Source organism: Pyricularia oryzae, chromosome 4, assembly GCF_000002495.2.
Source record: "Pyricularia oryzae 70-15 chromosome 4, whole genome shotgun sequence".
Taxonomy (NCBI): domain Eukaryota; kingdom Fungi; phylum Ascomycota; class Sordariomycetes; order Magnaporthales; family Pyriculariaceae; genus Pyricularia; species Pyricularia oryzae.
In genome coordinates this window covers 326,674-341,716 of record NC_017851.1, presented here as the reverse complement: position 1 = coordinate 341,716, position 15,043 = coordinate 326,674, and the positions used below count along the sequence as shown (strand labels likewise).

The window sequence follows — 15,043 nt, the reverse complement described above, 5'->3', positions numbered from 1 at the left end:
CCTGCAGGAAATGGAATGGGATGTCCATCGTAAGTCTTGTTCCATTGCAGGGCTAATACCGCATTTAGGCTGGTCGTAGACGTATCGTTTACTGGTACCAACGGTATAAGCTCCGTGGGTAACGGGGATCGTTTCCATCGATTTTGACGAGGGTCGTTAAGGAGGGCACAAATACTAGCTGGCAGGCCTTTGTTGGAAACGGTCTTTGGGATAGTCGGGAAGGCGTTAATTTCTGTGATCTGAGCCTGGTTTTCGTGTTGGCGTTTAGGGCTTCGAAGTATCTTGCGGACCTGGATGCGACGGTCTTCTTGTTCCATCTTGCGGTCCCGGCGGACTGCGTCAGCTTGGGCCTCAAGGTCCAGAGGCGGATTCGAACGTTGTACAACGATTGCGGGTGAGTATTGGGCCATGGCGGGCAGGTCGTTGGGCCAAACGAAGCTGCGGGTAGCTGGGAATAAGCCTACTCGATGTTTCGTCCACCATTCTTGTCCGATAAACACATCGTGTGCCGTTTCGAGGAGGATGAATTTCTGCCGTGGGAATTGTCGTCCGTCGATTTGCAAGGTGAGCCGAAGGTATTCGGTGGCTCTTGCGGTGACCTTCCTGTTAAAATCTCCAAAGTCCAAAGGTTTGGGGAGCTTTTTGATGGGTAGCTCTAAACGTTGGGCGACCTTTTTCGCGAGGCTCGGTCGGATGGATAAGTACACATCTGCTCCGGTGTCACAGAGAGCTTGGGCGTTGAGACCACGACCTTTGTCTTGCAATTGAATGGGAGCAAGAAAGGTGTTTAATTTAGGTGATCTATCGATTTTAGCTATCTGAGGCATGCAGACTGCCGAGGAGACTTCCGGCAGCCTTAGCAGTTTTCCGAATCAGACGAAGAAGTCGACGACGAGTTGCGAGTCGAATTGTCAGGTTGCGAATACGAATCCCCATGGTCCAGAGCCTGTAACATATTGGCGATAATTTTGCGATTGGGGCAGTGACGGGATTGGTGGCCGGCCTTCTTACATAGAAAACAAAGACCTGCGTCCAAAAGAGCGCTCCTTTCCTTGTCGGAAAGAGTGACTACTTCCTTAACGGGTGTGGGAGTCGCTGTTTTAACCTCTCTCCTGTGTTTGTAATCGCGGGAACGGCGACGACGAGGCTCGGGCGATTGGCGCCCCTTTTTAGCCTGTTTCCGTTTAAGGTTTTCCTCGTAGGCGCGCTGATTAGCCAGTGCAGCGTTGGCGACTTTGTTCACGAAAGACTCGTACGATATATCCGGATTTTTAGCGTCGTCGAAAAGCTGGGTGTTCAATTTTGCCGGAATATGTTCGTATAGTAGGGTTTTACGCTCTGATTTGAGAATGTTGGCGCGGTCCGCCAAAGTGTTAACTTTGCCAACAAAAACATGGATGTCCATAGTTTTGTCTGCTGGGTCAAACATTATTTCAGCCAGTTCTCGGCGTGCTTTAGTGCCTTGGTTATCGTCGTGGTACACCGCAGCTAAAGTTGCGACCATCTCGGCAACACCGCTAAAAGGGTTTTCTTTCGAGGCGTAACGGCTACGCAATAGGTCGTTAGGCGGTCCTTTTGTTAACGAAAAAAGGGCTGCCATACGGCTACGTTCGGTCTTGTAAGTGCTTTCATCTTCTTCCATCATATCGGCGACTTGGATGATCCACGTGTCGAAGGTGTCGTCCTTACCCTCGAAAGATCCGGGGTCAACGCCGGTCTTGCGGGCTTTTCTATTATACCCGGGGTTAACGCTAATTTGGCCATTTCCGTAGGGCCTAAAGGCATTATGGGCGGCAAATCCAACAGGTTTAAAATCGGTCCCACCGAAGGCGCTGTTAAAGGGTGTAACCCCACGGGCTCCATTACTGGTGGAGTTGTTTTGGGTGGCCAACTGGTCCTTCAGTTGGGCAATAGTAGCCAAGAGGTCTTGCAAATGCGATTGAGTGATGGTGGCCTGGCCGGTTGTGTTTTCGCTTTCGTTTGCCATTTCGCTTCTCATTTGGGCGGCAGGCGAGGGCGCTCTGCTTGGAAATTTCGGAATTTCGTTCCTGCCGTCTGACGTCTTGGCAGAAGGTTGGTGGGGAGGGCTTCGCGCCTCTCCTAAGTGTTCGGAAACTGACTCGTACTCGTACGATCCGTCAACTTCGATGCTGTCGACTGGCTGATCTTGCTCTGTGTCGTATTGGGGCTCAACGGGCTCTTCAGGCTCTGTGTTGGCGCTGGTAGGAGCGGGCTCTACTGGCTCTGGGCTCACTGGGGCAACTGTAATCTCTCCGTTTTGATCCGAACCTTCGGTGTTGGGAGTAGCAGTGCCTGAAGCCAAATTATCTGGCTTTGCTGAGTTTGCGTTTGTCACGCGTTGGGATTGGCGAATCGGTGGGCCGTAATTCTTACGCGGCGACATTGATTTCGCGAATGGTGTCTTCTGTGGCCTAGTTTACCGTCGTGCACAGCCGACGTAGTGAATGATTGAATGAAGGGATTGAACGATATATTTTAATTGCTTCACCAGCAAATCATAGTGAGTTTAGAATTATGTCACGGCCAGGCATACATTGGAGAACCTCAGTGTATTAGGCGCTATCGACGAAAATTCTAAACTGAAGAGAAGAGAGAAATTACAATCGTCGACGCGCTCAAGAGACGCGTTTAAATCCGGAGGTAGTGGATCCTTGTCCGATCCCTGGCTCGGTGTGGAGCCGAGTCGTGATTCTGAGGGTAGGTCTAGGGGCCTGATCCTCACGTGATTCTGAGGGTAGGTCTAGGGGCCTGATCCTCACGTGATTCTGAGGGTAGGTCTAGGGGCCTGATCCTCACGTGATTCTGAGGGTAGGTCTAGGGGCCTGATCCTCACAAAAACCACCAATTTATTCAAATAGCTACTATCCAAGTTTCTTAATTTTATAATATTCCCTAGTTAAAATAATTTAAGAGTATAATATATAAGCCAGGATAATATATAAGCTGTCACGGCCAGGGTAAGCATAGCACGGAAGCTAGTCTATTGGCGCCTATCGACGAAGATTCTACTCTGAGGAGAGGAAAGGAAACAAACAAAGTTCTGAGCTTGACGCGACGTCGATAAAGGTATCACCCTGGTGGGTCGTTGGTCCAGGGTCAGGGTTAGGGTCTGGTGATTTCATGGTCCAAATGTCACATAAGCCACCTTCTGGCCAAATATTACGTTTCTCTTCCAATATTTTATATTTCCACTTTTTATTTAACAATTGCATAATTGTAAAGCGCAGTTAAATTTTAATTTATATAAATTTAGATATTCTGATAATTAAATCTCCGAAAGGTTACCGCACGCTATAATATACCTCGGACAACGCTTCCACGCAAAATAGCAGCACGCGTTTCTGTGGCCGACCATTGGTTAGGTCCGCGGAAATGAAACGCAACCGAGAAGAGTATAAACTTATATATATATTACTCTTGAATATTAAGTAACTTCTAATGCAGAGTAAGGCGCATTGAGTTTACATAAATAAGTACAAACTTAATGACATAATATAACCTAACAAGCAGATATTAGACTGTTGAAAATAAACCAATATTTAAAATATAATAAGGGGGTAATAGCCCCGTAATTTCAAGTGAATTACGTTAATACTATGGACCGCGATTACCACTTTTACAAAAAAGAAAGATTATTTTGTCGTACAAACAATTATTCTCAATTCACAACCTTGCACTATTTGAACTTTTCTTTCAAAATTCCCTCCCTACCTACCTTATAACTTTTACAGAGAAAGTAATCATTCAATATGTATTAGACTTGGATATTCGAGGGCTTCCGCCTTGGATCGCTAATGTGGCTGCCACGGCTGATAATATCCTCGGACAGGCACTACAGGTAGCCCGTGCCGACCAGGAAGAGGCAGGCCATGGACATCCCAGCCAGCGCCCCAACGGTGCCCATCTACTCCTGTCTAGGCTAACATTTGGAGCCAGCCCACAAGATCTTATCCAAAACAGGCGCCCAACGCTGCCGCTGACGCCGCCTGGCTCTCTCAAGCAGAGCAACTCTAGGCCCGGGTAGGCCAAAGAAGCAGGAACATCATGGGCCGGCTTCGGCAGCGCAAAACTCCCAAGTAAGGGGGAAGCAACGAGGTGGGACCCGAACGGATAGTTGTCCTGCTTGTGGTCGAGTATGGCGCGATGTTTGTTGCTCTCGAGCTCGTCGGGGCTGGAGAGACGAACGCGCTTCGGGCTTGCTTGAACGACGGCATCGAGGAACCCTGCCCGTGAGGGACGTGGTGTCCCTCGGGCGACCGCGGCAACATTGCCGCCATCCTCGGTGCGGCGGTGCTCGAGCCGATACGTGGCTACTGCAGGGCCTTATCAGGCGGCGAGGGTAGGTCGTCAAGGGTTCGAGGGACTGGGCTGCTCGCCGGTGTTCTGTGGTCTACAGGTCGGCAAGCAAAAACATTAATGACTGAAAACATAGCGATTTCAAGTCGGACGAGCCTCAATTCGGAGAACCGGTGGGACAAACCAGGGTGCTGTGTAAATGATCCTGTACGGCGCTCATGAAGGTTGACAGGCCCTGGAGGACTCAAGCACAAGGGCGCACCGTCTCTAAATTGAACCGGAAATGGTGTGAACGTTGTGAAAAATGAATGGATCATTCTCTAGAAGTTTACTGATTTTTAACAAGGTGAAGAGCATGAATCTACTTTATGCCTGATAATGGTCAATGTCCTCAACTTGTCTGAAGGGCGAGCATCGAAACTGTGGGACTACCAAGCCATTGCTAGAACTGGGGTTTGGGTTCCAAAGCACAGTTGTTTCCTTGAACCGGTTAATTTCGGGTATTTTGGAGGAATATCTCAGTGATCTGTCCGTTCTGTCAAGGATAGCCTTTCGTCTTCACGGCGGCTTTCCGGAGGTAATGGAGCACCTAGAAGGCCAGGAACCTGCGAACTCAACCGCGGTCCGCAGCCAAGTTTGGAATCTCCTGTTCTGGCGCAGGGCCTGCCTCCATGCTGGTCAAGTCAGCCACATGTGGGGGGCATATTGGCGGTTGCATGGGCCACATGAATACGGCCCATAAACGCAACCAACGTCGTCGATATCCCGCCATCCAAGACTTGCAGGTGTGTCTAGCTGAAGAGGTGCTGACTGCGTGGGCGGGGCGCCGATTGAGGGCGGATTGAGTTGCAATACCAATTGCAAGAAGCAGATGAAGATAATACCGGCCGGGTACAGAACCAGGTCGGTCCCTATTGTCCCCAATGACTCGGTAATGTAGAACAGGCGTGGCGAATAAGAGTGGATTTGTTCCCAGAAACAAATGACTTTGCTATTCATAGTCACATACCATCTCTCTCACATTTTCAACCTGAACAACTCTTTTGAGTAGTACTTTTCAAATTAAGCATGTGTAAAACATTAATTCCAAATCTATAACATAACTAGTGCGCCGAAATGGGGGGAATGGCGCAGTGGTTAAGCGCCATGGCTGTTACTTGAGTAACGTAGGTTCGAATCCTGCTCCCTCCACCTCCTCCCCGCTTACCGTGGCAAGGATAACCCGGCTGGCTATCGACAACAACCACCCGCCTGTGCCGTCGAGCCCACACTTGTTGGGAACTTCGTCTCCATGGCTACAAACGACCGACAGCTCCGCTGTTTGGACACAGGCCCCTCTCGATGAAGAGCCGTCAACTGCCGTCAGACGAACCCTCCGTGCGCCTGAAGGCACGGGGTCGCGTCAGTGAACAAACCTGTAAGCAGGGCCGGGCACGAACCCGGTCAGGCTCGATTCGCTTCTATGCCCTTGTTTTCCGCTGTGTAAATAGAGAAAATAGAAAGCGCGCCGAGATACCCCTCGGGAGGTTGCTAACGGCCGGCTAATGAGCCGGGCCGAGCCCGGCGTTAAATAATACTACTACTACTACTACTACTAGTGCGCCGAAATTCGCAGAAAAAAAGAAAAAAAGAAAAAAAAAAGACGAGTGCCCCCCCCCGCTGTAGCCAAGATGCTAATTAGTGCAAGGGTGGATTATAACCAAACAAACCCCTTTGTTCTCTCCATCTTGTACATGCCTGACCAGGTATCTTGAAAGCAAAAAAAAAGAGAAAAAATAAATAAAAACAAAACAAGTCGCAGGTTTTTTTTTTTGCCCAAAGAAAAAGCAAAGCTCGGCCGAATCTCTTCTCCAACCGCCCACTGTTACAGATGCCGATGCGCTCATCCAAAGCCCCTGCAACCTTCTCTGCGTGGGGAGTAGCAGATAGTCAGGTGCTTGGTTTCTTCTTGTTGATGCCATTCGTCGTCTTCATCCTAAGAATGTTTGGGCGGCTGGCCCTGAGGGTGGTTCGGAGGCGCAGAGGCGTGAACAGGGTATCCGATGGCCTCTCCATGAGGGTGCTGCCCAGGCGCAGAACCGGCCTCGGGGATCAGACCATTGACGATGCCGTCCAGTGGTTCGACTGGAGCCCCCGTCTGAGTGGCGGCCAGCATCTTTGCCTTCATGCTGTCCGTCACGGTTCTGAGCTTTTGGTTGAAGAGTTGCTTGTAATAGTCGGCCTGTGCTTGGAGAAACACGTTGCCGGTCTTCAAGGTACCGACTGCCTTTTGCCAGCTGTTGCCGATTGCCTTGCCCGCGGCCTTGCATCCGTTGTTGACTGCTCTGCACTTGGCCTTGCATCCGTTCTTGAAGTTTCTCCAGCGTCCGCGTTGGCGATATTGGGCCCATTCATAGGCGATGACTTTGGCATTGTGGCACGCGGTCAATCCGAAACCGACCTTTTCCGAGCAGGCTTTGGCCTTTTCGATGGTCCAGTCTACCGGAGGCTTGCAAAACCCGACAATTGCAAGGTTCACCTGGCTGCAGGTTTGGCTCACTGCTTCCAGTCCCCCCTTGACCTTGTTTGCGCACGCTTTGCCCTTTTCGCTGACGTAGACCGAGCACGCTTGGGTCTGTTCGCTGACCCATTTGCTGCACGTTTTAGCCGCTCCGCCGACTTGCGTCGCGCAGTATTGGCCGGCTACTTGCATAAATTGTCCGCATGCTGAACCAAGCTGTTTGTCCAGCTCGGCGCGCTCCTGCTCGGTGAGTGGCTTCTCGCCAGTGGCTTTGTCAAAGGGCTGCTGGGGCTCCGCCGGAACGAGGGCGTTGCTCCCGTGAGGCGGTGCGCCGGCTTGCTGCTGCTGTCCAGGATGATACTGGGGAGGAGGCGCACTGAATTGCTGCTGATTATTACGAGCAGGGCCGCGGTAGTAATCATCGTGGTCCTCATGGTCGTAGCCGGGGCGGTATCGGGATGGTCTATCGCGCATTCCCCCGTATCTTGAAGTTGTGTACCCACTACCACCGTAACCACCGTAACTACTGTAACCATATCTGTAGTCACACTGTTCTCTGCCGTAGCGCCTGTTGTCGCTAAAGTCGTAGTAGCTGTACTGGTTCACCACCGTCGTTCCTCCCGTTCCCGTGTCTGTGGACTGGGTATTGTCGTCACAGCACCCGCCGCCGCCGCCACTGGGGCTACTGGAACCCCCGGAATCGAGGTTGCCGAAATCGATGCCGTCATCCTTGCGGGGCTGGAGTAGCGATCTTTTATGAATATCAAGTCCGGCGTCGTCCAGGGTGTCGGCGACGCTGCTGGATTGAGCCAGGACATTGGTGCCCGAGACTGCAACCAGCAGCAGCGAGACTAGGTTTAGCCCGCGCATTGTTGAGACTTTGGGGGGGTTTTTTTTTCTTCTTCTTTGGGTGCAAAAAAGGGCCAAAAGACAAAAATACAAAAAAAAGGAAAGAACAAAGGGGGGAAAAAAGGGAAAATGGGAGGAGAATGTAAAGATTGACTATCCCAAAACAAAAGGAAAAAAAAAAAGAAAACTAGGAAAAAAGAGAAACTAGGAAAAGAAAAGACAGTAAAGATTGGCTATCCGAAAGCTGGATGATGAGAAGAAGAAAATTACAAACATTTTAGAAGGAGAAGATGGCAACTTATATATATCCATCACAAGAGTTCTGGAGACGCATCTCTCTTTGCGCCGCCGTGCCTTTGCTGACCCCTCGAGTAGTTTTCAAATTGGGGTATCCCTGTGCTACCCAGAACAAGAATAACATGCTTCTATTTATTAAGAGCGGACCGTCCGAGCTTGGCGCAGGGCAAGGTGTCCAGCTTGACTCGCCCTGTCCAGTGTGCTGGGTCAAGCACAACCAGAAGCTACCTTGTCCAGCGATCAGCATTCGAAACTACCAAGAAGAAAAAAAAGGGTCGGGGTTTGCCGAAAGGATGATCTGAAAGAGAGGAGTTTATTGTCATGTAATTCGATGGCGGAAGTGCCCATGGTGCTAATTATACCTGGTTGACAGCCACCACATTACTCAGCTCCAAAAGATCCAGGTGAGCCAGCTGTCGGCAATTATTGAGCTTTGCTGGTAGAAGCTTGAACGCGTCAAATATGTGATTATGTACCATTGTGGAATTCATCATCTTTGCAGAGGACGTTGTGCAGCCATGCGTTGTGCTCGCACTGGCGCCACAATGCTCCACATGAAATGCTTGATGCACTCTGCTCAGAGATCAGACGTGCCATCCAATCTCAAACTGTCAGATATGAGATCCATGTGTCGGAGTGTCATGATTACTCAGCCCAGATTTCCATGGCAGTCAATTCTCCTTGTTTGGTTCCTGGCAGTATTTACCGGGTTTGCCTTGTTACGGGTAAAAGATTATGTAAGGCAATGATGTCGTTGACACGAGTTACTACTCGTCTTTCCCCAAGGGTCAACCTGTCAGGAAATTTAACCTTTTCTTTCTTTGATTTGTAATTTTTCCTTCAACATGGAGTAGGCCGAATCCCTTCAATTTTACATGCGTCTGGACGAAATGCTGATCGAATGATTCAAACACAGACCCTGTCTATTTTCACTCTAGTTCGTCCTTATTTTTAGTTGTCAAGTTGATCTCCCTCCCCCCCCTTTACCTCTCCCCGCATGACGTGCAGTCCATGTGACATGCAGAGACTAATATGGAGAGCCCACATCTGGTTTTACTTTGGGGGAAGATGAAATGAGTGAATCCCAACCCCATCAACTACTCGTTCCTTACACCCGCGATGGCGCTTTCCCAGGCAAGACCAGCCGATCGGCTTTTTTTGCTCTCTCCAAGAGAAGCTTTGGGACTGTGCATGCTGGCCGGCATTGGGACGCAACGGCGAGTGGAAGTCACGGGTTTCTCTGCCATGTCACCTTGACGCCGTCCAGGTCGGACCGCGGGTTGACTGCAACGAGCCACAGGAGCGAGATCCAAGGTTGTTCTCCCCCCGCGGGCTGTGGTCAGAATCGCGTTCAGCCCTGTTGGGCTAGGTGAAGTCGGCTACCTAGGTCTGTAAAAAAGGGGGAGGGTTGCTGGGGAAATTTAGGAGTGAAGCATTAATGCGACTTAAAAAGATGCACGAGCTTCACCCATTCATCAAACAAGGTCCTCGTTTGCCGCTCACTCGAATCTGGTCAAAGGCATTAGGCATGCATTTGACCTAGTAACAAAATAGATTAAATACCCCACAATAGCGCCCCTTTTCCACATGTACAATCTCATTTGCTACTGAATGAGTCCATGTGGGTATTACGTGCAGTCAAGTAATATGTCTACCCTCAACTGTTACGACCAGACAGTTGGGCCGGTACCAGGGAGGCCAGGTGGGGTCACACCCCTCCTGACGACACCCGCCCAGAGAAATCACCGACCGGCAGAAAGAGGATTACATAAGAAGGAATCACGTGACCTCACGTGATTGCCAAGAGAGTGATCTCAGTGATCATTGAGGGATCACAACAGATCAAGGGAAGTGATCTCTGCGATCTGTGACAGATCAGGAGAGATCACATTCGGAACATAGTCTATATAAGGCACGCTCATTACCATGTAGATAGATTCGATTCTAGGATTGCTTAGCAGCAATCAAACTCTAGTTAACCTCAATACTTACTTGAGAACGATCATAACTTCACCCCCAGTCATTGAGAACCCCAGTTACCCAGTCAGACGCTCAGTTGCTTCAACCCACTGTACTTTACCCTAAGAACAGGTTACCCGATACCTTGATCGTAATATTTTGATTGCTCCTGTTCAGTACTTTGCCTTGAAGCATACCGAGCAGTATCACCGACAACATGTCTTCCCAGTCCTCTAAGAACAACACCCCCAGCACCCCGGCTACGAGCAGCAAGGCGGCCCAGAAAGCCCCTGCTCGGCCCAGGGACGATAGCGACAGCGAGGACGAGGAAGACCAGCTCCGCAGGCAGGTTGCTAGGACCAACCAGGAGCTCCACGAACAGACGCTCCGCGCAACCCAACTCCAAGAGGAACTCCAGGCTCTCCGAGCCAGTGCTAACGTTACCTCAACCCCTCTTGATGGGCGCGAGAGACTCAAGTTTAACCCCCCAGCCACATTCGATGGCACACCTGGACAACTTAAAGGGTACCTTGTACAGGTACGCACCTACCAAGCATTCCATCTGGAAACTTTCCGCAGCGAAACAGAAAAGGTGGTACACGCGGCCACCTTCCTTCGAGGACGAGCCTTGTCTTGGTTCGAGCCCCTGTTGCAGGAATGGCTTGATATACCCCCCGAAGAACGACGCCAAGAAGTCACCGACATTTTTTCAACCTTCGCAGGGTATGAACGCACCCTCCGTTCCTTGTTCCAGGAACCCGATGAGAAACGACAGACCGAACGAGATTTGGCCAACCTACGACAAACCAAGTCAGCCTCCGCTTATGCAGCCGAGTTCAGAAGGCTAGCAACAAGGCTGGACATGACCGAAGAAACCAAGATCCTCCAGTTCTACCAAGGATTGAAGTCAGAAATAAAAGACGAAGTATCCAAGCTCGACCGACCCGAGGATTTCCTCGAGTACGTCGAACTTGCCATCAAACTTGACAACCGGATTTACGAACGCCGACAGGAAAAACAAGGCGGACAGCGAGTGTTCGTCACCTCGATTCGACAAGCCAACACGGGACGCAAGTACCAACACCCTTAACCCATATACCATAGAAACAATGGTGGATGGCAGCAGCCCCGTCACATGGCACCCCAGACCTACAGTACAGCTTATGGTACCCACAGTGGACCCATGGACCTCAGTGCCACACAACACAAGAAGCCCCGTAAAGACCCCAAGAATGGCAAGTGCTTTAAGTGCGACAAGACAGGGCACATCGCCAGAAACTGCCCGAGAAACCAGGAAGATATCCCTGATTTTAGGGGCAAGACCGAAAAACCACGAGGACTTAATGCCACCAATTACCAGCAACTACGGCCTAACCAACACAGCACGATGAGCTGGACCACCTGCTACGATGACAATTGTATGACCCACAATAGCTCCAAGATCGACGCAGGATGGTACCCACAAAAGCCCCGAGGCACTCGAACCCTAGCAGTAGGAAACCGAGTACCCATGGGGACAAGGCAACCAGTGAACTTACACCGACGGGAGACCCAACTACCCGAGCTCACGGACTCGGACGCCTCAGGAGAATTAGATGAGGAACTTTTGGGACAAACCCACCACATTAGGACAACCAATCAGTCCTTAACACAAGAATCAAGCAAGGATTTAGAGGAAGAATCCAGCGAGGAAGAGACCATACCCTCGAGCCAGTACAACGCAGCAAGAGAAAATAACCCCAACGTACAAGACAACGAGGAAACCACAAACGCACGCAAGACACCCGTGCCAGCAAAACACCCACTTGACCTAGTCGAAACAAGAAATAGCCGCACACCCAGGGACAAGAAAAACAAGGACCCACGACGCGAGTCCAGCAAGTTAAAAAACTAAGACAGCCAGACGGCACAGGGCACCGAACGGCGACAACAGGAACGGAACAAAGAACCCTGAACGCTACACAAAACACCATAGCAGCACATGAACACATATTTCTCGACATACGACTCGATGGCAGACCCATACGAGCACTCCTCGACAGTGGAGCACAAGGCAACTACATCTCACCAAGGGTCGTAGCGAAACGACGGATACCTTGGCAGCAAAAGAAGGAACCATACCAGTTGCAGACCGTAGAAGGAGAGGCAGTTTTATACGGGAACGGCACCATCGAAACAGAGACCGTACACCTCTGGATGGAGAGCTATGGACGAAAGGAACAAATCACCTTAGACATCACGGAGATAGGGGACAAAGACGTGATATTAGGAATCCCCTGGCTCAGAAGGAGCAACCCCCGGATAGATTGGACAACCGGCCAAGTCCAATGGGAAGAGCCGTTAGCCTCTGAAGGAAAATCCGAGAAACGGACTTCACGCAACGAGCGTAGGGCACAGGAGCGAAATCAACAAAAAATTATGGCGCTATTGAGGAAAAGCGAGCCACGCCTGGAGCCAACATCGGAAGGATCGCGACTATCCATGAGCGAAGAACGATCGAACCTTACCACATTGATCGACAACATCCCGGCCGAATACCGGATGTATGGACGACTATTCAGCCCCGAACTCGAAACAGGATTACCTGAGCATAGTCCGTTCGACCACGAGATACCATTGAAAGAAGGAACCCAGCCCAAATTCCACAAGATATACGGCTTGAACCCAACACAGATGGAGGTATTAGATGAGTACCTCGCAGAGAACCTCAAGAAAGGTTACATCAGACCATCAACATCACCAGCAGGATACCCAATCCTCTTCGTACCAAAGAAGAACGGAAAATTACGACTATGCGTGGACTACAGACAATTAAACGACATCACCATAAAAAATTGCTACCCACTCCCACTGATAGGAGAATTCCGAGATATGCTTTACCAAGCACAGTGGTTTACAACACTAGACCTCAAAGGAGCATACAACTTGATCCGCATGAAGGAAGGCGAAGAATGGAAAACAGCGTTCCGCACCCGACGAGGACATTACGAGTACCTAGTGATGCCCTTCGGCCTCACCAACGCCCCAGCAACCTTCCAAACCATGATCAACCACGTTCTCAGGGAATGCCTAGACATTTTCGTCGTTGTCTACCTGGACGATATCCTTGTCTTTTCCAAGACGTTGGAAGAACACAAGCAACACGTTCACACCGTCCTAAAAAAGCTACAAGACGCTAAGCTCTTAGTTGAGCCCGAGAAGTGTCTCTTTCACAGCAAGCAAGTTAATTTCCTAGGATACACTATCGCTCCTGGAGAAATTAGGATGGAGGAATCGAAAATCCAAGCAGTAAAGGAATGGCCTCAACCACAGAACGTAAAAGACGTTCGGGTATTCCTCGGATTCGTGAACTTTTACAGAAGGTTCATCAAGGGATACGGCGCGATTGCCACCCCATTGACCAACATGACCAAGAAGGACCTAGAATTCCAGTGGACGAAACAAACACAACAGGCCTTTGAACAGCTACGAGACGCAGTAGCCAGAGAACCAATCCTCAAGATACCAGACCCAACGAAACCTTTCGAAGTCGAGACCGACGCATCGGACTATGCGATCGGAGGACAACTCAGTCAGCGAGACGAAGAAGGACGGTTGCATCCTTGCGCCTTCTTCTCACAAAAACTACATGGACCAGAACTCAACTACCAGATTCACGACAAAGAGCTTATGGCCATCATTCGAGCATTTGAAGAATGGAAACCACAGTTATCCGGAACTAAACACGAGGTGTTAGTTTACACGGACCACAAGAACCTGACCCATTTCACCACTAGCAAAGTGTTGAACAAACGACAAATCAGATGGTCAGAATTCCTGTCAGAATTCCATTTTAGGATCATCTACCGAAAAGGAACAGAAAACGGCAGGGCCGACGCCCTCAGCCGAAGACCAGATCACGAGAACATAGTGCCAGAGGAAACACGGGTTATCCTCACCACAGACGGAAACGGAAACCTTTTACCAGCACACCGGAGCCTTATGATAACAAATACGGTAACCACACCAGAAGAAATACGGAAGATCCACGGAAACAAAGCCCACGGACACCAAGGAATTTCCAAGACATGGAAACGGCTAAAGCAACACCATAACTTCCGAGGAACGCGACAAGAAGTACGAGAAGCTATCAAGGATTGCGAACTTTGTGCCAAAAGCAAGTCCGCAAGACATAGGCCTTACGGACTCCTACAACCCTTACCAGCCCCCAGCAAGGCATGGCAGACCATCACAATGGACTTCATCGTCAAGTTACCACCTTCAGAAGAACCACTCACGAGAACCAAATACGACAGCATATTGGTTATAGTGGACAAGCTCACCAAATACGCCTATTTCCTACCATACAAAGAAAGCAGCAACGCCGAAGAAATCGCCTACACATTCCTACGAGTGATTGTCAGCAATCACGGACTTCCAGAAAGTATTATCACAGACAGAGACAAGCTCTTCACATTAAGATTTTGGAAATCCCTGATGGAACAGCTAGGAACAGACCACAAGCTATCCACAGCATTCCACCCACAGACGGACGGACAAACAGAGCGAGCCAACCAAACACTGGAACAATACCTAAGATGCTATGTGAACCACAAGCAAGACAATTGGGTACGGTTGTTACCCACAGCACAATTCGCCTATAACAGCTCAGAGAACGAAAGTACCAAGACAACCCCGTTCTACGCCAACTATGGATTCAACCCTACAGCGTACGGAGAACCAAGAACTACAACTACGGCACCGCGAGCCGACAAACAAGCGAGCGAGCTACGACAGCTACATAAAGAACTCCAGCAGGAACTAGAGTTCGTACGAGAGAGAATGATAAAATACGCCAACCAGCATCGGATGAAGGGACCATCCTTTAAGGAGGGAGATAGCGTTTATCTCATTCGATGCAACATCAAAACACAACGACCTAACAGCAAGCTCGATTTTAAGAAGCTTGGACCTTTTAAAATCAGCAAGAAAATCAGCGACACCAACTACAGACTGTCATTACCAGACACCATGAAAATTCACCCCACATTTCACGTATCACTACTGGAACCGGCACCACACGGCACCAGCACACAAGAAACGATCGAGATCGACGCAGAACAAACCTACGACGTTGAACGA

The 15,043-nt window shown here is 49.9% G+C and overlaps 3 protein-coding genes and 1 pseudogene across 4 annotated transcripts; 3 read left to right on the top strand and 1 right to left on the bottom strand.

Moving 5' to 3' along the window:
• Nucleotides 1-3,617: 3,617 nt before the first annotated feature.
• Nucleotides 3,618-4,045, top strand: MGG_17021 (uncharacterized protein; the record flags this gene model as incomplete). The annotated part of the gene is made up of 2 exons (XM_003715930.1): nt 3,618-3,663; nt 3,753-4,045. 2 exons carry the CDS (start codon nt 3,618-3,620, stop codon nt 4,043-4,045), a joined length of 339 nt encoding a protein of 112 aa, XP_003715978.1.
• Nucleotides 4,046-5,436: 1,391 nt separating this feature from the next.
• MGG_20175 lies at nt 5,437-5,508 on the top strand (annotated as a pseudogene). Its single transcript has one exon. The product of its transcript is annotated as a tRNA-OTHER (tRNA).
• A 784-nt stretch (nt 5,509-6,292) lies between these two features.
• MGG_13957 (uncharacterized protein) lies at nt 6,293-7,687 on the bottom strand (the record flags this gene model as incomplete). The annotated part of the gene is made up of 1 exon (XM_003715929.1): nt 6,293-7,687. The coding sequence occupies one exon, from the start codon at nt 7,685-7,687 to the stop codon at nt 6,293-6,295; it is 1,395 nt and encodes a 464-aa protein (XP_003715977.1).
• Nucleotides 7,688-10,139: 2,452 nt separating this feature from the next.
• MGG_17020 (uncharacterized protein) lies at nt 10,140-11,517 on the top strand (the record flags this gene model as incomplete). Its single annotated transcript, XM_003715928.1, has 3 exons — nt 10,140-10,882; nt 11,099-11,414; nt 11,509-11,517. The coding sequence occupies 3 exons, from the start codon at nt 10,140-10,142 to the stop codon at nt 11,515-11,517; spliced, it is 1,068 nt and encodes a 355-aa protein (XP_003715976.1).
• Between the last annotated feature and the right edge of the window lie 3,526 nt (nt 11,518-15,043).